The sequence below is a fragment of the Dermacentor andersoni genome, chromosome 5 (genome assembly GCF_023375885.2).
Source record: "Dermacentor andersoni chromosome 5, qqDerAnde1_hic_scaffold, whole genome shotgun sequence".
NCBI classification, from domain to species: Eukaryota; Metazoa; Arthropoda; class Arachnida; order Ixodida; family Ixodidae; genus Dermacentor; species Dermacentor andersoni.
The window spans coordinates 160,117,249-160,142,605 of record NC_092818.1 but is presented as its reverse complement, the minus strand read 5'-3'; the positions used below and the strand labels follow the sequence as shown (position 1 = coordinate 160,142,605).

The window sequence follows — 25,357 nt, the reverse complement described above, 5'->3', positions numbered from 1 at the left end:
ATTTATTTATTTATTTATTTATTTATTTATTCATCGATCGATCGATCGAGAAAGAACCGCGTAAAAGATAATACCCCGCGAACGTCTGAAACCAAAAGCACGAAGCTTAGGTGAAGTTATGTATTTGCTACCCATCGAACGATTGCAGCGCTAAAGTTCCCTCTAGTAATTTTTGCAGGAAACTCTACGATGCCTGAAAATTTTTAATTGTACCCACCGATTTCTCACGGATACTTAAGCCGGCACAAGTTCGTGTGGTTTCGTGTGACGGGAGTGCAACATTATAGACTGTTTGAACATAGCACAAAATTCCTGCGTTGACGGGTGACGTAACGCTATCGTATGCTGCAGAGCACGGTGCGAATAAGTTTTTTTTTTAGAACAGTGGCACTGAGTGAAAGGCTAATACGAATGCAAACAGCTTCGACGCCACCTGAATTTAAAGGCTCGCTACGAGCAGAGAAATCAAATACGCACCAAATATCAACTTCATCACACGCTGTATCCGTATTACCTGCACAGTACCGACGTCAGTAGCGTGGAGCAGCTCACATAAATTTAGGTTATGACAGCATATATGCGAGAAACTGGTAATGCGTTGCCTCTGAGATTTGCAGTGCGCGTGCCTAGTGCCCCTTGACCGACGTGATTGCGGGTTGGCGGTAAACGTCGTGGAGGGAGCCTTACGTGTGGTTTATCACGTGTGGCGCAAAATTTGGGATGCCACACGCAGCTCCTGTTAAGCTTAAATCACCTAAAAATCAAAAACTAATCTTCGAAGCATCGCCCAATTGTTCCTATTTTGCTCGAAGCATCATGACGCAAATCTAAAGCAAATCCATGCATCATTTCAGATAGAATGTGCTAAAGAGTGCAGGACGGCGACAGATCCGAAGCGCATTTTAGTCAATTTTATGGTAGCCCCCATGTTTCTCCCTACCGGACCCCCGTCCGTAAACACTGTATGCTGTGAAAAGCCCCAGCGTCGCAGTGTATACTGGGCATGCGCAGTTGTGTGTCGAGCAACTCTGACGCTAAGTCGCTACATTGGCTGCAACACGCTATACTAAATCTTACTGGTGACGTCGCCTCTGCTGTCACATGCGTGCTTTTCCGAACGCCAAGCAAAGCGCTGCCGCGGATCCACCGGCACCAGCGGAGCATGTGATTCTCCATCAGAACAGCGGTTTCCGGGGTCATCGACCATGGCAGCGCGCATTCTTGCAAATGACCCTCCGAGATTAACGTTTTCTAACCCTAATTGAAACCAACGCTTAACGCATGCCTCAGTGCGTATATATGACCTGAACTACGAGTGTAAAAAATTTCCACTGAATATATCTGAATATGGTATCACAGAGACAATATTAAAATTATCTGACCACTCACGGCCGTTCTTCTAGCTCTCTCTGAGCTTTATTTAATAAACACTTTGTTGTGACACCCTTGATTGCCTGACCAATCTCTAAGGCCAAGAATGACCCCCTGTGTCACCTTGGCACACCAATTCTGGAGGATTTTCAAATAATAGGTACACACCAATATCGCATACGCATTGCCGACGTTGCTACGAATTTTATGTGCCGACACGCCCACTGGCACATAGACAGTGGCACATGCTGTCTCCTCGACAAAACAGGAGCCAGTACAAACTTTGTGACGCGAATTAGTATATACACAATTAGGGTCGCTGCATATGTTACGCTCTTTATTTTTCGGGATCGTCTAAACATTCAAAGTGGGCGATGTAACTAATGAAATCGAGCACTTCAGAAGCCTGCGTGATACACTGCAGGACACATTTTCTCATAACTTTTTAGCTTTGCCAATCGACGAGGTGCAGCTGGTGCCATCTAAAGAACCTGTTCTATTACACCATTTCAATAAATATGGGGGCAAGAAACCATTAAAGTTTCCGATAGCAACTTAAACTAGCTCTGAAAATCTTGGCAGACAGTGTCTTGTTCGGAAGGTGCTTCTTGCGAAAGAGCGTGTTCGTAATTATTAAGTAACAAATGATCGGAATCATGTATTTCATGTTAAAGGTTAGTATTTTCATCTTTGACAGATACCTTCTACAGTGCGACAGCATCATATACTTGACAACGCTTCTGACCTGGAGGGTGCCCAATTTTTAAGGTGGCAACATACGTTCAGGTCATAGCCACGAACACTTTTCTACACTTTAGCACTTTGACTGGCTTTCCAAGCTCATCTTCCAAGTGTAACGTCTTCCAAACAAACATCACACACTTTCTTACTGCCTGATCAACGATCCAGTTACAGGATATACATTCTTTTGGAGTGATTCCTATGCAACTGCCGTCTGGTGCGCAGTCTTCTTGCGAATTTTTCTTCTGGAGCACTGATCTGGTGAGGGCGCCCAAGAAGCGAATATTTACCCATTCATAACGCATTTTGCCTAGCACCAAACCTTACGGCTACGCAGTCAAATGACCCTAAGCGTTCAACCGGCTTTCTCTCACGTGTATTCTTCAGCATTAACCAGCGTGAGAACACCCACCCGCGTACACACACACACCCACGCACACAGAAATAGTATACTTAAAATAAAACACGGGTGGAGAACACCTCTGCAGCACAGCATTGAAACAATGATATAATGTTGTTCTCTGTATCATTTCAGCACCTTTATTAAATCTGAGAGTGATGTATAAGAAGCCCACTTATTCAGTATTACACATTTGCTCTCTTAGCGCGTAACGTCTCAACGTGAAAAGCGTGAAGATCTCTTAGGTAATTCAATAACGCTTTTCGAAATTTGCAAAATAAATACTACGTTTTATTTGCAAACTCTTCATTGCAATGCAGTCTGTGTTCGTGCAGTAATTGGCAACTGCTTCTTATGAAAACTACGTCAACTGCGCTACATGTATCTGAGGAAAGAAAACAAATTAAATTTATTGCATCTTTGTTCTTCGGACAGTGCTTGATTCTGTTAACCTAATAATAACTTCCGTTGCTACTATAGATTAAGAACTACGATGCGGGAGGGAACTTGCGCCTGCATTGATAACGCTGTCTTTCTAGAGAATAGCTTGGTGTCGCTTTGTTTCGGTGTGGCGGAAATTTTCGTCAGGTGGTCAGGTGGAAACCAGTTTTTGATGTTATTACACGTTTAATAACTTGAAAAAGAATCCCGCGTGTTAGCCTCGTTTCCTGATTCCCAGTGTGATGTCCTTAGCAGTGAGGATGTTGAACCCATTTTGGAATTCCAGAGGCACCTGTAAATAAAAATAATTTTAGTTACTTACCATAGTATCGCGAGCCCTAAAAGAGACGTGGTCATGGATACAAGGTAGTAAAAATTAGCGACCTTGTTCAGGTAAACATATTATATACCGCCCAGGATCCGTAAGCATATTGCAAGGTATTCTGAGCGCCATAATATGTAAGGCGTAGTGATTTCTCCGTGAGCGAAACGTGGTAAGTTTTCTGCACTTGCTGTTTTCATTCCGATGGCTGATCGTGAAGAAGTACATTGTGATCGATTTAGGCTAACAAATGGAACCACAACGTCCAGTTTCATATGATCGTACTTCACTTCCACTGCGTCAAGCGCGTGCGCAAACGGGCTGCAGTTCTCGGCGAGGTTAATGAAGCGATCCGCAGATAGTATCGGCAAAATGTGAAATTCTGTCTCACCCGGTTCTGAGCCCTCAAGTCCATCTGCCCCTGTAGCTCGACAACCTGCAGTAAAACACTCCTCCACTGCGCAAATAAACCTAGCTTCTACGCTTTTCTCCTTGTTGTCTCCAGCACCTATCTTCCGCTTTCATGCACCAAAACATTCTTTTTTTAGGTACTGATTTTACTTCATCATGTTTCTCAAGCGGATTTTGTTTATGTATTAGTGTTTAAACCATAGACTAAGCAACAGTGTTCTGATGTGAAAATTATATATTTGTTAATCTTTTAATTGATGGTGTCACTGGTGCACAGCGCCGGCTACCTGTTGACTTAATTCAAAGATGTGCACGAAATGATGCAAGAACTTGAAGCAAAGAATAGCGAAATAACTATAGTGACAAAGTATACTTGCACAACGTAAAATCACACACATACGCAAAAGCTTTTCTTAGCCATTTTCCAAAACAAAGATGTTGCTTTGGAAGTATAAATGATGTTCCGCATGAGCTTCGCTTTATTTCCACACAAGAGCTAAGGGAAGACGGCATATTAAGAGAACATGGAAAAGCGGTTATGCGCAAATGCAGAAAAAAAATATTGTATCCACAAATACAGTTTCAATGATAAAAGGCATCATGATTTAGTAATTCATGATTCTTGATGAAACTGTACAAATGCACATTCTGCACTCTGTTACAATTTTTGTGTGGCACGTCTTCAATCTACACATTTAACCGGTTACATCGAAGCACGCCTCCACACAATGCAACGCGATGTCTACATCAGCTTATTTAACACAGTGACACAAGATGACACTAAGCGATGCTTTCCGAGGCTCCAGCGCGGTATTTTGTCCTGTTAAAACCTAATAGGGACTTATAATGAGTCTACAATCCGCAATGGTCTCGAATCCGGCAACATTGATGCCTTCAGGTTGTATGTGTTGGTTTGTTGACCGGTTCCCCTTCACCCCAACAAGATCACGTTCTCGTGAGGCCTGTGGCACAAAGGATGTTCCACATCCGCCACCAAGATTTGTGAGTGGTGGCGCTGGCTAACATTCCAAGGGCTTTACTAGGAAAACATAAATACCCAAGAAAGTGGATGGGGAAACGGCGCCGCGGTAGCTGAATTGGTAGAGCATCGCACGCGTAATGGGAAGTTTGTGGGATTGTGCCCCTCCTGCTGCAAGTTCTTTTTTCATCCACTTTCATTTCCATTATTTTTCGCTTCTTTATTTCATTTATTAAGCACGAGTAATTCCCCCTATGTTGTCCTTGGTGTCAATGTTTGTTGGCTTCTTATCACTCATAAAAATCGGGCCCCTGGGTTAACGCGCTTTCTTCTCGTTTATAATGAGTGTTTCACAAACGCTCCTGACTACTCCCCACCTCCCCTCCCTTGGAACCTTGCTAGCTTCTTTCACATGATCCAAGTATTCTGTAACTGTTAAAGGCAAACGCACGGTGTTGGCGCAAGCATTTAAACTCACTTTCGTTTTTTTCGTGCGCACCACCTTGACGTTACGAATAGTGTAGAGCACAGAAAGCTTCACTGCTTGCAGAGCGAAGCGCATGCCGATGCAGTTGCGCGGCCCGGCACCGAACGGCAGGTACGTGTACGGCTGGATGGAATCCACGTTCTCGTCGCTGAACCTGCAAGAAGTACGTCATCTGTGTCACTCTGATCTTCACCTCAAAATAGACTAATCTTAGACAGCTGTACTAGAATGAGGCAGCGAAGTGTGGAGTCAAGGCGAGTTACACATAACTCCGGAGGTGAAAAATAAACGCGACGTAAGAAGAAGGCCAGGAGCTCAAGGATTATGGCCTGTTCCGTCTCGCTCTGAGCGTTGTCTTGTTCAGCTTTCTCGCACTGTGCTTCTAACGATGACGAACATTAAGAGATACTTATAACATTTGCGTCTTCTAAAGCTTTTTGAAAGAAAGTGCTCGGGCAGAGCACTTACCGACATGTCCTCTAAGGTAAGATCCGCCTGCAGCCAACAACGCCCCCAGTGTCCTCCTGCTTTACACTCGATACACAGGGCCTTTATGAAGGGCCTGCGTCTTTTTACGTGTCTTCTTGTGTCCTTGTATGGCGGTTTTTTTTTTTCCTGCTATAACTCACTTTACCCTAACTAACCAACAAGCCCACATTTCAACCACCTAAGTGCGGAGTGTTCCAGATTTCCGTATTCAGGTTTTATTGGCTTACCTCTCGGGGTTGAACGTGAACGGATCAGGAAAGTACTGCGGGTCGTGATGCATGGAGTAGACGGGGACTGCAATTAACTCTCCTTTCTTCACTTTGATTCCAGTGTCTCCCAGGACGTAGTCCTCGAGTGGCGATCGCTCAATTCTGTCACAATGAGAGGTGCAGTAGCAAATCAGTCGTTTGTATAACCGTCATTGAGGTTTGAAGCTCGCATCCTAAAGTTAGTATTTTCTTGCGATGGGCTTTGGGAGTATATTCGCACTGACTCCCTCTTTCTTTTTTTTCCAATCTGTCTTTGTTTCTTCTTCCACACGGATAACCTCCTTACATTCCCTTCTTCATCTCTCTCTCGCTCTGCCTTTCTTTGGAAGCATTTGACTTACCGCCTAATTTGGCATTTTGACCTGAAGCACTGTTACTATTATCTGCCAGTTTACAGAAGCAATAAATCTAAAGGTAAATGAAATTTCAGATAATGCGGATATACGCAGGCGAATACATTAGCAATATTTCCGCATATTCCTATATTACGGTGCTTACTTTGTACTTTTCGAGCAACTTTACGCTGACATGTTCTGCATCTGAACTAAAGCGAAGGGTCTAGTGATCATTCAATGCTTGAAAATACAATGAAATACTTTGGTTTCAATTTCTATCAGTCGGCTATCATGAAAAATTCGGTATTTGACCGAATTTACCGGGTATTAGCATTCAATGAATCGTGCGCATACGTGAAAAGGCGCCGTGAATGTGGTGCGCAACTACTAGCTGCCTCAAGTTCGGGATGCTAAGCTCATTAATTCAGAAATATTTCGCTAGTAAGCAATAATTTCCTATGTGAACTGTAAAGATCTGCTGCAGCAGTGCCTGCTTCATCAGGCAATATCGACGCAAATATATCGCGGAGTAAATTAATTATTCCTAACCACTTAGCATGGCACTTATATGTAAAATTAGATTGCTTCCTGGATTAGCCACATGCGCGATATTTACATTCCTGGTGCGTGAATGGTGATGAGTACTTATGGTTTCATGAATGCAGCTTGAAAAGAGCATGAACTTAACCTGCTGCATGCAAGTAATGACCACATAAAGCAAACACACCATCAAGGCAAGGAAATCATCGTGCAAAATAACTGTGGTTGAAATTGGAATGTAGGAAATAATGAAGTCAAGGGGAAATGAAAGTTCTCGCAAAGATAACTTGTCACCACTGGGAGCAGAGCCCAGAATGTCCGCATTACGCGTGCTTTGCACTACTAACTGTGCTACAGCCACGGCCATCAATTCGTCCACTAACTTGGGTATTTATCTTTTGCAAGATGTAGTCCTGGGAGTGTTATGCAGCACTACTCAGAGCCATGGTGGGCGGACGTGGAAAATCCTTTATTTTGCCCGATGGCGTCACGTAATACGTGATATTAGGAGAGCAGGCACTTGGCTAATAAACCATCGTATGCTACCAAATAACATAATGGCTCCCACCGGCGACAAGTTATCGTTTCTTCCTCCGTCATTTCCCTTTACTTCATTACTTTCTACAATCCAATTTCAACCACAGTTAACTTCCCCGATGCTTTCGTTGGCTTCATTGTCTGTGAGCTTTATGTCGTCATGATTAACATAAGTAAGCCCCACGGTTCCTCTTCTTCTTTTGTACATACAAGAAAGTATTTTGGCACGCCAATAGTGCATGTTCGAAAGGCAACGGAAAAATAGGCACACATCGTATGGCGATTGTACATTTGTGGAAAAACTGAATTAGCCAACGGAAGTGCAGAAAGGAGTCCTCAAGGGAAGCCACTGTAGTAAAAGCCGTTTAAAGAACTGATGCGAGGGCACACGAATACAAAACAATGAGAAGTAGCGAACACGGAAAAACAAGAATGCAGCAACTTAAAATTCTCAGTTTTTCTCAAGGCACACAATACAAAGAGATGCAGTACTACACTAAACAAGAATATATCAAACGTGCATAAAAGAACCATTTGCGCAAAGATGAGACAAACAGATTAAAGACTCTGCCTTCGTATTCGACGGGAAAAACGGAACTTTTCATGCCGCTTATATTCTGTGATATCGGCAACATATGCAACAAATGACATTACCGTGTAGCTGGAGGGTACATTCGAAGAGCCTCGGAGACAACACCGTGTAGGTATTTGAGTTTAGTAATCACATCCAAGCCGGGATGTTCTCCCTGTGTGGCACACGGAATACGAGAAAATGTTAGACAATATTCTGAGAAAGTGATCACCCATTTTGCCTCTGGTATACCAACTATTTTTTTTTTTCGCAAGCGGTATCATGTTACATAACCCAGCTGTCTTTTTCGCAGTGTTTTCCTTATTACTATTTTCTTTATTTTAGCATCATGAACACTTTTGTGGCACTGCTTTTAAAGCGCTACACGAAGCCCGTGATAAAAAGGGGATTGTGAACTACGTCGCGTTTATCTGTTACGTGTTCGCAGATTTCCGTTTGGTACCGTTGTTGGAGCTACCATGTTTCCTCTCAACTAACTGAAATAAATAGCATCAGATCACAACGCATTTTTTCAAACTCTACATAACCTAAAGTGTTATTTCTTCTTGACTTTCCCGTTAATATTGTGCTACTATCCCTCAAATGCTGTTTTGATATAGCCAAATATGTCCTGCTCGCTCTGTAATTCTATTGACTATATTTTACTTTGTGAACGTTTCTTGTTCACTGACCTCTCGTGCTCAAAAGCATTCGGTTTGTCCTTTGTACAATTTTAACACCACATTACTGTACGTTAGCGCATTTCAGACACTGTATTTTTTGTATTTGTATCACATATGTATTCTGATAATTGTATAATCTTTGAGTGTACTCTCCCCCCTTACACAATGCCACTAGAGGCCTTTGTTTAAATGAAGAAATAAATGTGCTGTAGGAAGAGTGCTGCCTCAGCATGAAAGCGCCGAGTACCTTCGCTCCAGTTTTACTAAGAAGGGAACGTGAGAAGAAAGGGTCATAAAAAGGTTTTCAGAAACAAGAATGACTCGTCTTTCTGCAGTGCATATAGCCACTATGGAAATGGCAGGGAGTAACAGATTGTTGAACCTTACTGCTTCGAACAATTTCATATAAGAAAGGACGTACATTTTATAACATCAATCTACAATACCCACCAAGCTACATTACTAAAGCATGGACTTAGACAACTTACGTGCATATTGAAGCATTCGTCCACTTCCTCCCTCAACTTTTCCTGCACCTCGGGGTTAATTGCCAGCTGGTAAAGCGTGTACGAGATCACACTCGAGGTCGTGTCCTGGCCAGCGAAGAAGAAGAGCACGCATTGGGCCATTGCTTCATCCTCAGTCAGTGCTGCAAAACGCACATCGGTGGTTAAAAAGATCGTCGCAGCACTAGCTCCACGCTCTCTGCTCTCATTTATGTAAACACGGTTTCACCTTTCCCTTACGCCAAGCTTGAAATACAACTTCTAACCCTTTTCCAATATTATTCTTTAGTAACGGTTACGAAGATCGGCTTTCCCATGCTGCACTTAAATATGTACCTAACATAGAAAGTTCCGTAGTTGGATATTAAAGAGCCCCGTTCTTTGCGAACTGCACTTGTAGCTAACTGAATGCGTTAGACAGCAGATGCCCTCTTCTCCGTAAATTTAATGCCGTTTTATGACGTCTTTGTGTGGTACATATGAACCAGAATCGGTTTTTTCTTACTTTATTGCATAATGTTAGTCTGGGTACAGAAACGGTTCCTGGATAGTGAGCTGCCAGTTGTGGCGGTTGTTACCTAGCGTCGAACGATTTGAAGCTACCTCTTGCAGCTTTACTGTCTGAGTCCCCTTTCCCTGTATTGCTATTGAAAACAGGCAAACTTTCATTATCATCCTTAGTATCCTTACACGCTCCTTAATTTCTAAATGGGATCGACAGATGGCGACCATGACGGCGATGGTCTGGTTATACACCTGACTACTCGGTCACCTCGTGTAGCGCATTCCCGGACGTCCATCGAACCAAGCCAAATTCATACGAAGTAAGGGACATATGCCTCCGAGATCTCCAGTTTAAAAAAAAGACACAACGTAGGGTGATTTAGAAGTGATATGGAAGCTAGCAGTGTTGGCTTGTGTGTCACCTACTTTACATGTTCGAGTGCTCGTTGGCGCATAAGTTTTCTGTTAAGGTGCACCTAGGCAATTTTCCCGTTCTCTAAGGGACAAACTAGTTGCAGGAATGGCTCTTGAATGTCAATAAGACCAGCTGTCCTCGCATGCGATTGAGCAATGGTACCACTGAAATTCCCAGTGTTATGGCAATCACGCATGACAGTATACCTTATGTAGACTAATAATAGCATAAGACTGTTCAACAAGACTGTAAAGCTGTGAAGAATAGAATCGCACTGTAGCGAATGCAAAAAAAAAAAAAAGAGCGTCCCGAAGAGACAGTGCAGTACCATTTAAGTTTGTTACTACGCGTTGACACGTAATCATAGATTACATGTATAATACAAGGCACGGCGACGACAAGGGGTGACCGAGCAAGGATGTTACAGTCCCTATATTGTTGTTACTTTTAATGCTTTCAGTGTGAAAATGTTTTTTTTTTTTTTTTTCTGTGCAGGTACCGTATTTTCCTGTGACACACAAGTCTGTCACCCTGCATTGGGCTCAAAGAGGTAGTTCCGAGAAACCTACAACATTAGCAACGTCTATATTAAAAAGATCAATGCCTGGTTCAGAACCACATGACATCAAACTTATTCACATTAAAGCTTTCACATTCGTAAGAGTTGCTTTGAAGATTTCGTGTAATTGTTACCGTGCGAACTTACGCTGCATAATGAATTTTTGTATGCGCTGCTGTGAAAGAGCATTTAGTGATCCTCTGGCTTTGAAACGTAGCGCTGAGCTAATCTGAAATAAAGTGGCAAATAAGGAAGACACAAAATCGTGACGGCCACTATCGGGAACACTGCCCTAATATCACTTCGAAAAACCAACAGCAATCGAGAATTTGCTCTGCCATGGCTACCTGCAAATGTACAGAAACGTTTAGCACAGACGCTCACATTTAGCTTGCTTGGCATTTGCGATGCGCAAAGCATCAAGGTCTTTCTCTTTCGTTGAGACTTTATTGCGCATGCGCATTGCATACGTTAGGAAGAATCTCTTTTCGACAATCTTCTTGGCGCCGAATAATTCTTGTGTTCAACGTGTAAAAGACCAACGCTGTTGTGTACAAGTACAGACACAAAAAAACGTCTGCTCATAGGATATTCTCTATGCCCAAGCATGGGCTAATATAAGTGAGGTATGGTTAGGGTAGCAGAATGACACAATGCTCATTTATATGGATTCACGCCTGATCCCTCCTGTTTGCAATGAAGCAGCCACATTTGTCTGCATCTTGAAGAGCAACACACTGTACCGACAACACTAACAATGATATATTTCAGGTGCACTGAAGTCTTGAACATCATTTGATGTATATTCAGCTTCGTGGCTGTATGTGTCACTCAACCACACCTAGTCACCTTTTCCATTTACTAGGTCTAAAGAAACATTTAGTAAATGATAGCCATACTTTTGTTTGATGAAAATGACGTGTCGGGCTTCAGGTCTGAACCAAGGTTGAAGAGTTGGTTGTCGCGTTCAGAAGCATTTTCTACTGCAGGTGCAAGTTTTCCTTCCTTGGCGTCCATCATCAGTTGAAGAAAGTCCGCATGCCGCTAAGAGAGAGAGAGAGAGAAAGATCTTTTATGTAAAAAACCAAGAGGATTGGCCGGAAGAGCTCTCTGGCCTGCTATTATATTTAGCGGAAAGGGAGAAAGGGAGGCAATTGAGACAGTGCGCCATGAAGTCCATAGTGGCGCACCTATGCATGCGATTTGTAAATATCTTAAGCGCGCAACACGTCACAATACGCATGCGTCTGTCATGCAGTTACAAAGCCCGGAGGTGAGGCCGCTCTGCGTTAAAAAAGTTCAAGGGTGCTCTTGTTCGCCATGCACTTTTTGTGCTTTTCGACGGTGCCAGAATCTTCAGCTCAAGAAGTGGTCTGTCATCCAAACCAGACACTCTGGCATTAAGCGTCCAACATTCGTTACTGCAATGAGGGCCGTCGCAGAGGATGTGCGAGATCGTCTCTGGGTTTGCCTGCGACAGTCGGAGTCATTCTTGCGGCCCATCTTATGAAGCTAACGTCGGATAAGCGCCACCTTGAGTCTCAGGTAAAGCTGTATGAACTTGCTTTGCTTAGGTTGTAACACTGAATCTCAGTTCTAGGTCTGGCGTGAAAAGGTAACGTTGGCGATGGTTAGAATTGCTTCAGTGCATACTGTATGCTGTGCGTATTACGCAGGAGAGGAGTGCCGCAATGTCATGTCTGGATAAGGCTATGGTGATGGTGTTGGCGTTGGTATCTTTTAATCCCATTCCCCATCCCTATACAGAGTAGCATGCCAGCGGTTATATACACGCCGGCAAAATTCTCTGTTTTTCTAATGAAGAGCTCTCTCTCTTTCTCTCTCTCTTGGTATGCGCAGGGTTTGCTTCTGTATTCATCGTCAAATAACGTTTCCAAAACAGCCACAACGTTACTTACAGATTGTTTGTCCTGCCGGCCCTTGATGATGTTGAGGCATATCTCCTTGAAGTAGAGAAATATATCCGTGTTAAATGGTCGTATCCCAACCAATCTTGCGATGGCTGGGAATACAACTGAAATTGAGAAATAAATAATTGCAGACTTCACTATGTCAGCGCCTCATCTCTCCAAGGAAGAAAATACAGTCAATTGCAGCCTTTTACGCAAAGTGTCAGAGCTTTCTACAGCATCTGTACGAAAACAACCACCATGTTTTTTCTCACAATATATGTTAACTTGCCCAAGCCCACGCTAAGTGCTACAATGTTTCGTACCTTGAGCACATCTTAAGGTAACATATTTAGTGTGTCCGCTTGTTACAACTCGGATTACACAATACGCTCGAAGAAATAGACGAAGCGCAACGGACTTCTCAACTGGAGCGGATGTCCATGACTAAAGCCGGGAGGAAGATACTGGACGATCTGGGAATCAGACGCTCGAACGAGGTGGAGATGAAGCTCCCCGTCCCCGAAGAGGTCCGACACCAGACCAGAGTCGACCCCATACCGAGGAACATGAATCCCGAGTTCAACAAGGGAAGAAGAGCGGCGAGGGCCAAGGCTCTCATTGACCAGCATGCCAACGACGAACACGCGCGGTACGTGGACGCGGCCAAATACCAACGGAACGCCTTCGCAGCGGTCGTCATAGAGGCGTCAACCGGCGCCAGGAGGACGGCAGCGAGCGTGAGAAGCGCCGGAGCGGAACATGCGGAGGAGGTAGCCATCGCCCTGGCCATCGCCGTCGGAGACTGCCACATGGTGCTGAGCGACTCAAGACAGGCGGTGCGAGACTAGGGTGGCTAGAAGGGGACGTGTGAATACCGGCGGCGCTTTCCTTCGGGCGCGCGCGACCCCATTGCGCACCGATGCCACCAGGAGGAATGTGGCGCTGCCGCTCGCGGCGGGGTACTCGTAGCCTCGCTGGCCTGCGCCTCCGTGCCTCCGCTGTCACTTGGTCTCGTCGCCTCTTTTAGAGGGTTCCTTGAGACAACCTGTCATTCGAGGGCGAGATGCAGTCGGCAGCGAAAAAGAAGACGGAGCGTTGGCGCTTTGTGCCCGGATGTGATCCTGGGTGCAGGAAAACCTCAGAAAAAGTATCTCTTCCGTTCCCCTGCCTGCAAACAAACGTTTGCCGAACGGGATCGAGCGATACCAAGGGTCAGGCTCATTGAAGCTATGACATCGAGGTTCACTGCAGAAGTCATGAGGTTATTTTAACATGGTTTTTCGCTCAAAATGGTGCATGATTGTTGTCTTTGGTATTTTAGACGGGGCAGCAAGAAAGAGGCCACCCTTGAAACTCTTCCGTTTCTTGATAATGTGAGGCTCACTCCAAAGGGCTCGGCTTTTTTAGTAGCAGTACTTCTGAAGGGCTCAGGATGAACATCCATTCAACAAAACACCTTCTAAAGTACCTTGCAGAAAACGCTGACTTCATGTACATGATGACTTCGAAACTGAGCCAAGACCGCCTAGAGCAATGTTTTGGCGTTGGGAGACAAGCGAGTGGGGCAAACAACTCAATTCATTCTAGTCATAAGGCATGTCATTTTATATCCCTCAGAAAAATTCTATAAGCTGGTCAATGCCCCTGAAAAGAAACTCACTTGTTCATTCAGTGTAATACACTTGCATGCCAAAGCTGTGGCCGAAATGTTGCAGTCAATTCGTGACGTGCCAAAAATTGGTTGCCTGGACCGTTCTGTTACCCTGACAGCCTCAGTTATACGTTTTTATCGCCTCACAAGGATTTACTTTTTGCTTAAAGGTGTCAGTCAGCAGGGTAGGAGAAGAAATGGAAAACACTGAAATTTTGCGTGTTGTAAAGTTATGACAATTTTTTCCCTCACTTGTAAATAAACGAGTTCATGACCAGATCTGTTGCTTCACTGTCTGCAATCATGGGAAATTGCTTAAATTAGCATCAAAATTACATGCTACAGGTCAAGTGCAGACAGAAAGTGGTTTGTAAATACGTCGAGACGAATTGTCAGGTAATGTCTCTTAATCTGCAGACATTACCTGATACGCATAGGGTGATTGAATACTGTACGTGACTACGTCATAGGGTGATTGCTTAGGGTGATTGACTACTATGCGTGCGTCACGCATAGGGTGATTGACTGCTGATATCGAGGACGACGGTCGTATTTTCAGAGCGGCGAAATGCAAGGCGCCCGTGTGCCGTATTATGTAAGTGCGCGTTAAAGAACCCGAAGTGGTCGAAATTATTTCGAAGCCCCCCGCTAGCCCCTAACACCCTGAGCCCCTTCACGAAATGTGCACAGACAAAACGCGTTTGAATCTCTGTGTTGGGCTGCTGAGCACGAGGTCGCGGGATCAAATCCCGGCCACGGCGGCCGCATTTCGCCCCCATCGAAATGCGTTTGAATCTCTGTGTTGGGCTGCTGAGCACGAGGTCGCGGGATCAAATCCCGGCCACGGCGGCCGCATTTCGATGGGGGCGAAATGCGAAAACACCCGTGTGCTTAGATTTAGGTGCACGTTAAAGAACCCCAGGCGGTCAAAATTTCCGGAGTCCTCCACTACGGCGTGCCTCATAATCAGAAAGTGGTTTTGGCACGTAAAACCCAAATATTATTATCATTATTGAATCTCGAATCAGTGTGAACTGGACCCGTAAAATTTCACAGGAGTAATGATGTGGGCTGACATAACATTGTTTTCATGATAAAGATTCATTCTTTGACGCTCGCAGAAAGCGCGCGATACTCGAAACGGGCTCACTTTCACTTGGGTGCTAGAGATGCAGCCGACGCGAGGCTGGCGAGGCGCTCATTTCGGCTGCCTGCTTCCCGCGCCTCGGTCAACAGCGCCGCCCCGCGGCATCGGTGCGCTGTGGGGTCACATTTTCGCCGCCGGTATTCACACCTGCCCTTCTAGCCACCCTAGCGAGACTTCGCCAAAGGCCAAATCTGCAGGGAGGCTGAGCGCGTACTGCGAGCGGTCAAACTAAAAGAACGAAAAGTACGACTCAAGTGGTTCCCGGCGCACGCGGGCGACTCATCGGGACGCAATGAGAACCATAATGAGACGGCACACGCAGCGGCGCGAGCGCTAACCAACCGCGCCCCGGCGACAGACCGTCCGACGTGGTTCGGAACCAAGGACCGCATGACAGATTACAGTGAAATCACGAAGGCCTACCGCCTGGCTCGCAGGACTCTCCCACACCCGCACCCGAGACTGAGTGGAGCGGAGGCGGTAGTACTGAGACAGCTCCAGACTGGATCGCTACCGAGCCCGAGACTGATGAATCGTATGTACCCCGAGACATATCCGACATATATGTGCAGAGTCTGCCGGAGGGAGACCGCACACTACTCGCACATCTTGTGGGACTGCGTCAAAATCCAGAAGATTCAAAATCAAGAACAGTCCCACCGCGGCTCGAGGCAGCCGCGAAGAGCTACGACCGAGACGATCAGCTCTGGGCCGTCCAGCAGGTCCTCGAGGCGCTTGAAAGGCACGCACCCAGCGAGCCGGCAACGGCGAGCGGAGACCCGCACCGAGTAAGGCGACTTCGAGGATGCCGTAGGCCCTCGTCGGGGCGCGCGCGCGCCCAACTGCAGGCATAAATAAAGTTGTCTCCAATCCAATCCAATAGTCTGTTTATTACTATTCGTCACATGCACATTCATGCAAATAACTTATCTGTGAGTATTCTTTGATAGTGAGGAAGATGCACGGGCTAACCACCCCGGCATTATGAGGAAGCTTTAGTTCGGGTTTCCTATTTAAATAAAGGGGAAAGGAGAAATCGCTTTTCTCCTCAACCACTGCACCAAGTTAGATGAGGTTTGTTGCATTTGAAAGAAAAAGTGAAAGCCTAGTTACTGTTGGCAGCATATTTTTGATTGATGCCGCTAATTTTAATAGGAATTGTTAACTATCACAATATTTCAGAAAACGAAACTATGAAGTTTGCAACTCTAACTCAACAATAAAAAACAATATCACAATTCTGTAAATTGTATCTAACAGTACATATAAAGCGGAAAAAATTAATGTATTATATATGGCTTTCAGATAGATCACTATTATTTCAGTAGGACTTTTGGAGTACCCCTGCAAACAATGTAACAAATTTACGTAATCTGTATATTGTTAAATGAAATTTGTACGCCTTGGATGATCTAACGGGTGCAATTGACAGAACTTCGATATCTGTTCTTAGTGCAGAGCTACGAATTAGTAAACTTCGTGCTTCCATTTTTTTTCAATCTTACCATATTTTTTAAAGTTCCCTTTAAAAAATCGGGTCCTAAATGAGAAGTCTACTGCCAACAGTCACTGTAATTTAACATTCTCTGCCAAATGCAGCACATTTCTTAAAAATGGGACCGAAGGTTATCTCAGAAAAGCGTTTCTGCGTTCTACATGTATTTAAAAAGGCGGAATCGTAGTGGGTCCCCAGCTAAAGCTTCCTCTTCAGGAAATGCGGCAGAATACAAAACTTTGTCAGTATGCATGAGCATCCATAAATAAAATCTGATAACGCGCTAAGGCTCCAGGATGTTTCATGCACACACCGCGATGACTGCAGCTATGCTTGCAGCCCAGCTATAAGTACCAGAGAGGTTCCGCAATAAATGATTCTCGAAAATGCACGACCACACTGCGTAGCCACTCTAAGATAACGGAGACGCTCTCGAAATGTTTCCTCCCTGAATACTAATAGGCTGTTCGGGAAAATAAGGCAATATTTGTGGAGTAGAGACCGAGCTTTATTTTATTTTATTTATTGACGTTCGAAAGCACCAGTTTCTGTGAGGCAAACGGGAACGTTCGTTGTGTCGACAATGCTAAAAAAAGACACTACGCGCTACACATGGAATGAACTCATTAGATTAGTTGGCTTAACATCACGAAGCTGGATAGTGTTTTATGAGGGACAAAGGACTGCGGGTTGATTTTGACCAACTACGGTGCTTTAAGATGCGCGCAATGCACTGTACGCGATACTATATACATTCCATCTTCGCCAATGCGGCGGCCGCAGCGGGACCTTAACCTCGCCTTTATGCAGTACCCACTAAACCACGTTGGTGCTGGAACGGAAGCAACGAATAAACAAATAGTATAAGGCGGGAAGAAATAACGCGTATTGTAAATAACAGTCATTACCACTTTCATGAAAAGATCAAGTAACGAGCTAAGTAAAAAAAAGAATTATATGGCCACGTTCGACTACTCACAAAAGATAAAAATGCGTGGTGTGACACGTCCCGAGAGGGCCTGTCGCGATCTGGTGACGAACTCATTGGTCTGGTCCGAGTGAGAGTCCAACTTCGTGCCGAATGCGCATCTGGCAATCACGTCCACTGCATAGTTGCCGAAGAACCTGTGTGGCAGAAACCATTAAGTAGGCCATACATTACAGGTAATAAATTGATCACATTAAAAGTGGCGAAGGCCCTTCGTAGTTGTTGAAAATGGGGAAAGGCTGAGGTCGATGCAGTGGTTTAGACTTACTGAAGCTATTGACTATCTCGCAAGCAGCTGCAATGTTCTTTTCATTTTAGGCTGCCCGCAGCCGGCGGCACGAAGATATTTTATAAGTTATAACAAACAGTTTCTTTATTAGTTCAGCCTTCCGCCAAATGTCGTTGACGGGAGTGCGATCTTTAATTTCAAAAGTAAGCAGTAGATGCTATTCTGTTGTTTCCCATTCCTTCGAGCTATATTAGAAGGACGCCACATGCACATGCGTGCAGATCCAAATAAAAAACAATTGAGTGAGGCGCAGCGATGAGGCTAGAGCGTAGATATATTATAAAGGAACAATCCGATCATACTATAAACACTTCTAGATTTAGAGCAAATTGTAATCCCCTACGTCTGAACTAACACACATCTATCTGTTTTTGCGTTGATGAAGTACTGCATATTTTATAGCAACTATGTATCTTGAATATGAAACTAGACACCCTAAGGCTCGGGTGGCACAATATAAGGTTAAAGGTGCATCGGTGTTCCGTATGCACTTGTACAAGGCTGCCGCAAAGAGGTAACGTTGGGCGGTGAGTTTTACAAGTCATCTGTTTTGTAATGTATGTTAATATACGAGATATAAACATGACACAATGCGTAGAGAAAGAAAGCAAAGAGAGGAAAGACAGGGAGGTCGACCGGACGAGCGTCCGGTTTGCTACCCTCCACTTCGGGAAGGGAAAGGAAGAACGGAAAGAGGAAAGCGGGATAGAGGAAACACTGTGTGCACGCAACAAAGCGCCTTGAAATCATTCAACTGCAAGCAAGGGCCCCGCCGATACATTTGGCTGCCGTCATTCTGCGGTCTGAGGCCAATCTTAGTGCTTCCTCATAGCTGGTGATGCACGTTTAAGTCACCTGTGAAGACCGAGGAGCCACTGGTCGTCAGCACCACGTTGCAGTAGGTGGCATTATATCGTTAAGGTAAAACCCAGCCTTTTTGTCTTCAGTGCGAATAGAATGCTGCGGGTGAGCTATGATGCCTGCTCAAGACTTGCAAGTACTCAATTGAGAGCATCCAACACTTGCACTGCACTTCGCGCTGACGGAGTGTGCAGGTTATCCAACAGCTTTCGAAAAGTATTCATCAGAAACCGGAGCGTCATAACCACTTGCCGGTCTTCTTCGGGCAATTTGTCAGGAACCCGTGCTGTGCACTCTCCAGCGGTGCGCAGCTGTATCACTTGACTTGGCTCCGGCTCCATCTGTGGCATTGGCTGTGGCATCGGCTGCGGCTTTCTTAGTGACTTCCGCTGTGGCTCTGACTTTGACTGTAGGTGTAGTAGTACGGACTAAGTTGTATTGATCTCCGCCATGACCTTGTCAGATTTGGATTCGATTCCGCCAGTCCTAGGGGGCAAAGGAGGAGGTGTTGTCGGATGGCGCGTACTTTTCACAGAGGCATCAGCGTTCTTTGAAGTCCGACGGCGCCGGGAGCGTCGCTTTCTAACGACCGCAACAGCTTCCCTTCGAGACGAGCGGCCTCTCGCCATCTGCTTCGAGACCACCTTTTCCTTCTTCATTTTGGAGCAGTTTCTCGAGGAAGCATCATGGTACCCAACACAACTGTTCATTTGAGAACTGTGGCTGCACAAGAGTCTGCAGCGTGAAACTCGCTGCAACGTGAGTACACTCTCGCGTTGTCCGTCTTTCTTGTTTCTGTGGTTTTATTCGCGCTAAGCTACTACTTCAGATCGTGTTCTCGCACACGGCGCGCACGTGTCCCAGCCTCATACAATTGCGGCATTGGAGTGGCTTTGAAATGAATGTACACAAAGAGCGCCTAAAGTGAACCACCTTGACATGCGAATGGAGAGTCTCGCCCTTGATAATTATTTTCACACAGCGGGACGTGCCTAGACGATACACATGGATTATGGCGACGCCATGAACGGCAGGCTTCACTAGAATCGGCAAGTGAACGCTGGAGGTGCAGACGTCCACTTCGTACATCACCCCAGCAGTGGTTTCACTGTCCAAATATACGAGCGGACCTTCACTCCGTAAAGTTCTGTAACTTTACTCAAATTTCTCAGCGCAGCCTCATCTTTGACGTCACTAGCGAACACATTTTTTTCGTGGGTTGACTGCAACGTCTGTGATTTCATATGGTGTCACTGCTTCAAGTTGCACCAAGACAAACTGTCTGTTGAGTTGCCTCAGGTTGTCGGTATCGAGTTCTGGTACATATAGAATAGTAATGCCTGCGGCATTCCGAGTTGGTCTTACCGTTGATGTGCTCGAAGACATGGATGCCCTGGTGGTGTGTCTTCGGTTTCGCCTTGCGGCTGCGCATAAGCTCGAAGGCGTCATTGGAGAAGTCCTCACTGCTGAGCGAGTAGACACTGGTGTTATCGCCGTCGGTATTGCTCTGGAGGCCGGTACGCTTCCTAGACGCTGCCGTCGCTGAAGTCGCCATCACCGGCAGAGGCACGGGAACGTCAACTTGCATGCGCGCCACGAACCACGGCAGCTCTCCAAATATGTGCGCAGAAATCAGTGGAAAGTAGCTGAGCTAGAAAATAGCGTCCTTGATCGCAGACACTTCGAATTCGTCGCAATGAATAAAACGAGTGACTTTGAGGCCGGCAAGTTTACAAGGATGTTTTAAAAAATTGCTGGAGGGAAGTTCCCGCAGTTTCTTATCGGAAGAGGGGAAGTGTGTGTGTAAGACAAAATGAGCCATGTTAAGCTTGCGATGAATGTGAGAAAAGCGCTTCTTTTCCTTCACTATAAGCCAATGTTTTATCCAGTGCCTCCTCAGACGGCGGCGGTATGGCTTCACTTCCGGGACATTACTTCCGTTCCAGTGATTTATTTCAGACCTCCTTAGGCACCACGCGCGACTAACAGCGCGGAAATTTCAAAAGCTAGCAATCTTATTTTTCTTGAAGTGCGCATCGGACGAAGCATTGTTACCGTACGTTCAAAAGGACAGACTGGTTGGATTTGGTACTGCGTAATTTGAGGTAAAGCGAAAGAGAGCATGCAGGACGACAGAAGGGGACTAAGACACAGCGCTACTAACAACTGATTGTTCACTGCACATGGTTAAACATATTTACGATAGTGCAACAAAAAAAAAAAAGCTGGAAAACAGAGCTACCGTCATAACATAGATTACTCTTCAGCATCATCATCCGTCACAGGCTGCTACCGCGATAGGAACAGGATTTCTTGCTTCGATTGAAGAGTCGTTTTAAATGAGCAGAAGCAATAATTCTAAAGGTTGTCCATCTGTTTCACTGTCGGAAAAAGAAATGCAGTACCTACCATGGTAGTGGTCTGTGTATATACGTGTGATTTAGGCGGGAAGATACACAGCTGTACACTTATGCCAAACCAGATAATCACACAGTGTACCATGACACTTTCTTGTAAAACAACGCACATTAACGAGAACCTGTATGGCAAGACACGTACGTACGATACGAGGCGAGACACGTACGAAAGTGGTGAACGTTGTAAATTGTCTATCGCATCTTTTACCACACTCTCTACGCTTTTCCTGGTGTTATCAAGAGCGATTACTCGGTAACCTTTCTGTTGATATTATGAACCATCCTATTTCGCTGGCTTCCCTGTTGTTTCCTGCCGAAAGTAAAATCCTTGGCCGATATTCCCGATGTCTTTGAGAAAACGAGCGTATAGGAGCTACTTTGTGAATGATATTCCTTCTTTCGGAAAGCACACGCGGGCACTCACTGTTTGATGTCGATGTCCTCCTCCTTTGCCGCCGCCTCTTTCAGGTGTTCTGCTGTCACCGCTGCGCAGTCCTCAATCAAGCAATTCATCTGCGTTAATTTGTCGATGCCAATCATACATCATGTCTCTATGACAACTTAGGCGCCATATTTGCTCAAGGAGTACTAGTTCTTGGGCTACTTTGTGTTGCGTAATGGTGGAGGGAAAATACCCCTCAATACGCTGCTCACTTGCGCCGTCTGTTTTAAGGCACGCTTCTGAATGGGAATACTTAGCAACCGTCTTTGATGTGCAAGCGTCATCGTGTGATATTGCTGCATACGTTACTTGTGTTCGTACTATTTTCCTGTGTGTGTGTGTTCTTAGCGCTAATTATGCTTAGGAATATTTTCTTGCTACAAGCCACTAAAGTAGGACACCTGCGTTTTCCAACGAATGCATACACCTTTAACTATCATGTTGCTATTTTCTGACGATGTTCTGTGCCTTAATACCTCTTAAAAGGTACAAAAACAGATAAAACACAATTATCTTACTGAAAAAAAAAGACAGTAATTGGTGGAAAATGTTTGTACGACAATGTGAGTGCACTGGTACATTTGAGCACGGCTTCATGATGTACTATTGCAGTTCCACGCAACATCGATCATGGCTCCGCACTTCTTCAGAATTTATCTCGACTGTGCTGTGTTGCAGCCTCTTCCAACTATCTTTATGGCTAGTATGCTCGAACAATAAAATGAGTGTGTCTTCGAAATCATCCCCAAGAAACAGACATGGTCAGTCAAATCTATACTATGGTGAAAGATGGACACGTTAATCCCAAAGCAAGGGTTCTCACGGCTTAACATTCGTTATCGTGCCGTTCACCAAGCTGTTTCTCATGCACCTGCCTATTATTGTATTTATCATAATCGATATTTTAAGGCGAGCTACTATGTTTTGATACCATATGCCACTGTAAAAGATGGTTGCTGTTTCAATGCCTCTTGTTTTTCTACCTCCAGAAGAACAAACAAAGTATTTTTCCACACTTTATGGATCATTACTGTCTTCCTAACATGCCTTTTAATGTGTTCCCTTTTCTTTTCTTTCTTTTCCTTTTTTAATTTTCAACACTATAGACAGAAGTTATAATACCCAAATATTCGTAAACGATGTAGCCTCCCTTAACCACTAAAAGCAGTTCTTTTTTTCTACTGCTGAACACATTCTTGACATCGAGCCTTGTGCAGTATGATCAGTACAGATCCACACTCTCGCAGTAAAAAAGACTGCTTGCGACTACTTTCTTATATGTTATTTGGCGTTGAATAATTACTTGGCTTGCTGCTATTAACCAAAAGAAAAGCGAGCATATTCCTTCAGGGAGCAATAAAACTCTATGCAATGAACATTAATATGAAACAAGCAGCTACTCTCCTTTAACCAACCTCTCAATCATTCGTTGTGAGCACACGCTTCCAATTTCTTATCTTTTTATTCATGTGATCCAAACAACCGAACCGAACAAAGAAAAGTGTTAGCTTGAAGCCAATGTTTCGACAAAGAGATATGTGTTTGAAACTTTGACTCAGGGTGATATTTTCTTGGTTCGCCCATTGGCCGAACACTTCGTCTCCATCCTTTCGTGAACTTTTTCTTTTGTTTTTACTTTCCCATCGGCTATGCATCTTAAGCGTCCCGCTAAGTACGCAGGAGCTTTAAAAAAACGCATTTCTTGTCTTCGACCGTCTCTGTTCTATAATATGGCACTGTCACCACGTGCTGTCTATCTACAGCTTAAAAAAAAATAACGAAGGCAACAACGCTCATCACCTTTCTCAGCCTTCCAGTAGAAAAGGCAGGACTCGAGGCCGGTCGAATCTTTCGCCATCTATCCACGGTAATGATGTTCATCATGTTGTCCAATATGGGGTCGGTGAACTTGAACGTCTGTAACAGGAGATATTAGGTAGCGAGGAGGGGCTCCTTGGCCTGCTCGTTGTCCCCTTTAGAAAGTGAGCACGTGTCACTTTCGGCAATTTTAGCAAAAGTAAATAGACCAGTAAACCGTTGCATCCTAAATGAAGGCATCGTATTGTGAATAATGGAGCAGTATATACCGTGAGCGAACACTGCTAAGCTCTTCTTTCTTGTTCGTTCGTTGGTTTGTTTGTTTTTTCTGTTTGTTTATTTTCTTATTTTTCTGTCTGTCTGTCTGTCTGTCTGTCTGTCTGTCTGTCTGTCTGTCTGTCTGTCTGTCTGTCTGTCTGTCTGTCTGTCTGTCTGTCTGTCTGTCTGTCTGTCTGCCTGCCTGTCTGTCTGTCTGTCTGTCTGTCTGTCTGTCCGTCAGTCCGTTTGTTTGTTTGTTTGTTTGTTTGTTTGTTTGTCGCAGAATGTCCAGTTTTGCAACGTGGTTGTTTCTACAATTTAAAAGAGAACTATGTTGCAATAGCAATCATCTTATTCACATCACAGCTTCTTTCGTCATATTTCCATCACACCACTCATGAGGAAGTGTGTTTAGCCCTGCTACATGACGTACCCTTCTATTGGGCAGTGCAGGAAAATCCTTGACCATGACTTGCTTCACCAGTTCGGGTTCGGCGACAAACAGGATGCTCTTGCCGGTCTAAAAGGTGCTGCGTGCAATTAACCAGTCGTCCCTTGTATGTAATCGCGCGAGCAGAATGAGGAAAGTTCTATTCAGGGGTGTCTATTTAACTGAATGCTAGTGCACCAAGCTGTCCAAATGTCTAGGCTCTCAATAAAAAAAAAAAATATTGTGGAGCTTTGCCATTTTAGCCCATGGTTAGGTTATAGTGCAGTTTCGGTTTCGTCAGTTACCTGACTGAGCGTAATTGACAGCCGCTTTTGCGTTATAGTACGAATACTTCACGAAATTTAGATGGAGGGAGGCCGCTCTTAGTTGCCCTGTCAGCACACACAATTAAGGGCCAAGCGTCTCTCACGCTCAATCAGAGCACGAAATCAGGGTTCGTTACTTTTCTCCGTAGCTCCACAAAACCCTACGTATCATTTTTGATACGCTGATATTCATGCTTAAAAACTTGAATTTAAGCGCAGGAAACCGAATGTACAGCCTATAGTACTAGCTTTTTTGATGCGCTGATGAGAGTTTTCAGTTGTGTCTACCTCAGCAATTTACTTACTAATTCACTAATCACCGCAATAAGTTTTTAATCAGCTATAACTTCACTGTTTTTTTTCGCAGCAATACTCTCCATAGCCGGAAATGAATGTAAACTAGTTTCAACTTTCTTTGATGTGAAATGGCTTGCGGGCTTTCCACATGAAGGAAAATTAGGCAACTGGGTTCACCTTTCTTTCCCAACACCGAGATCACATTTGTATATGTAGAAAAGGACCATGATATTTTGTTTGTGCTAGAACTTCATGAGTATAGTAAATAATTGATCACAAACTGGTGCGCTAAACTGTCCACAACTGAAACCGCACTCCAGCCCATCGGAAACACTGCTTCTGACGGTGGTTAAAGCTTCCAGTGCTTAAAGTAGTTTTACCGGTACCGAACTTCCAGGTATTGAGAGGCCAATAGCGCATTTACCATACTGAGCTAAAAAAATAAAGACTTGTTCTATCGTCTGC

At 44.7% G+C, this 25,357-nt stretch overlaps 1 protein-coding gene across 1 annotated transcript in view; it reads right to left on the bottom strand.

Moving 5' to 3' along the window:
• Window positions 1-2,903: 2,903 nt before the first annotated feature.
• The window catches only part of LOC126532158 (cytochrome P450 3A8-like), a 39,544-nt gene continuing 17,090 nt past the window's right edge, over window positions 2,904-25,357 (bottom strand). Inside the window, exons 9-19 of the mRNA XM_072288448.1 lie at window positions 24,273-24,369; window positions 23,564-23,680; window positions 21,746-21,834; window positions 17,746-17,891; window positions 12,480-12,595; window positions 11,460-11,604; window positions 9,065-9,225; window positions 7,977-8,068; window positions 5,869-6,012; window positions 5,144-5,306; window positions 2,904-3,245 (exon numbers count right to left, since the gene is read on the bottom strand). Coding sequence (XP_072144549.1) covers window positions 3,168-3,245; window positions 5,144-5,306; window positions 5,869-6,012; window positions 7,977-8,068; window positions 9,065-9,225; window positions 11,460-11,604; window positions 12,480-12,595; window positions 17,746-17,891; window positions 21,746-21,834; window positions 23,564-23,680; window positions 24,273-24,308 — 1,287 coding nt within the window. The 5' untranslated portion in view covers window positions 24,309-24,369 and the 3' untranslated portion in view covers window positions 2,904-3,167. The remainder of the gene's footprint in view (window positions 3,246-5,143; window positions 5,307-5,868; window positions 6,013-7,976; window positions 8,069-9,064; window positions 9,226-11,459; window positions 11,605-12,479; window positions 12,596-17,745; window positions 17,892-21,745; window positions 21,835-23,563; window positions 23,681-24,272; window positions 24,370-25,357) is intronic.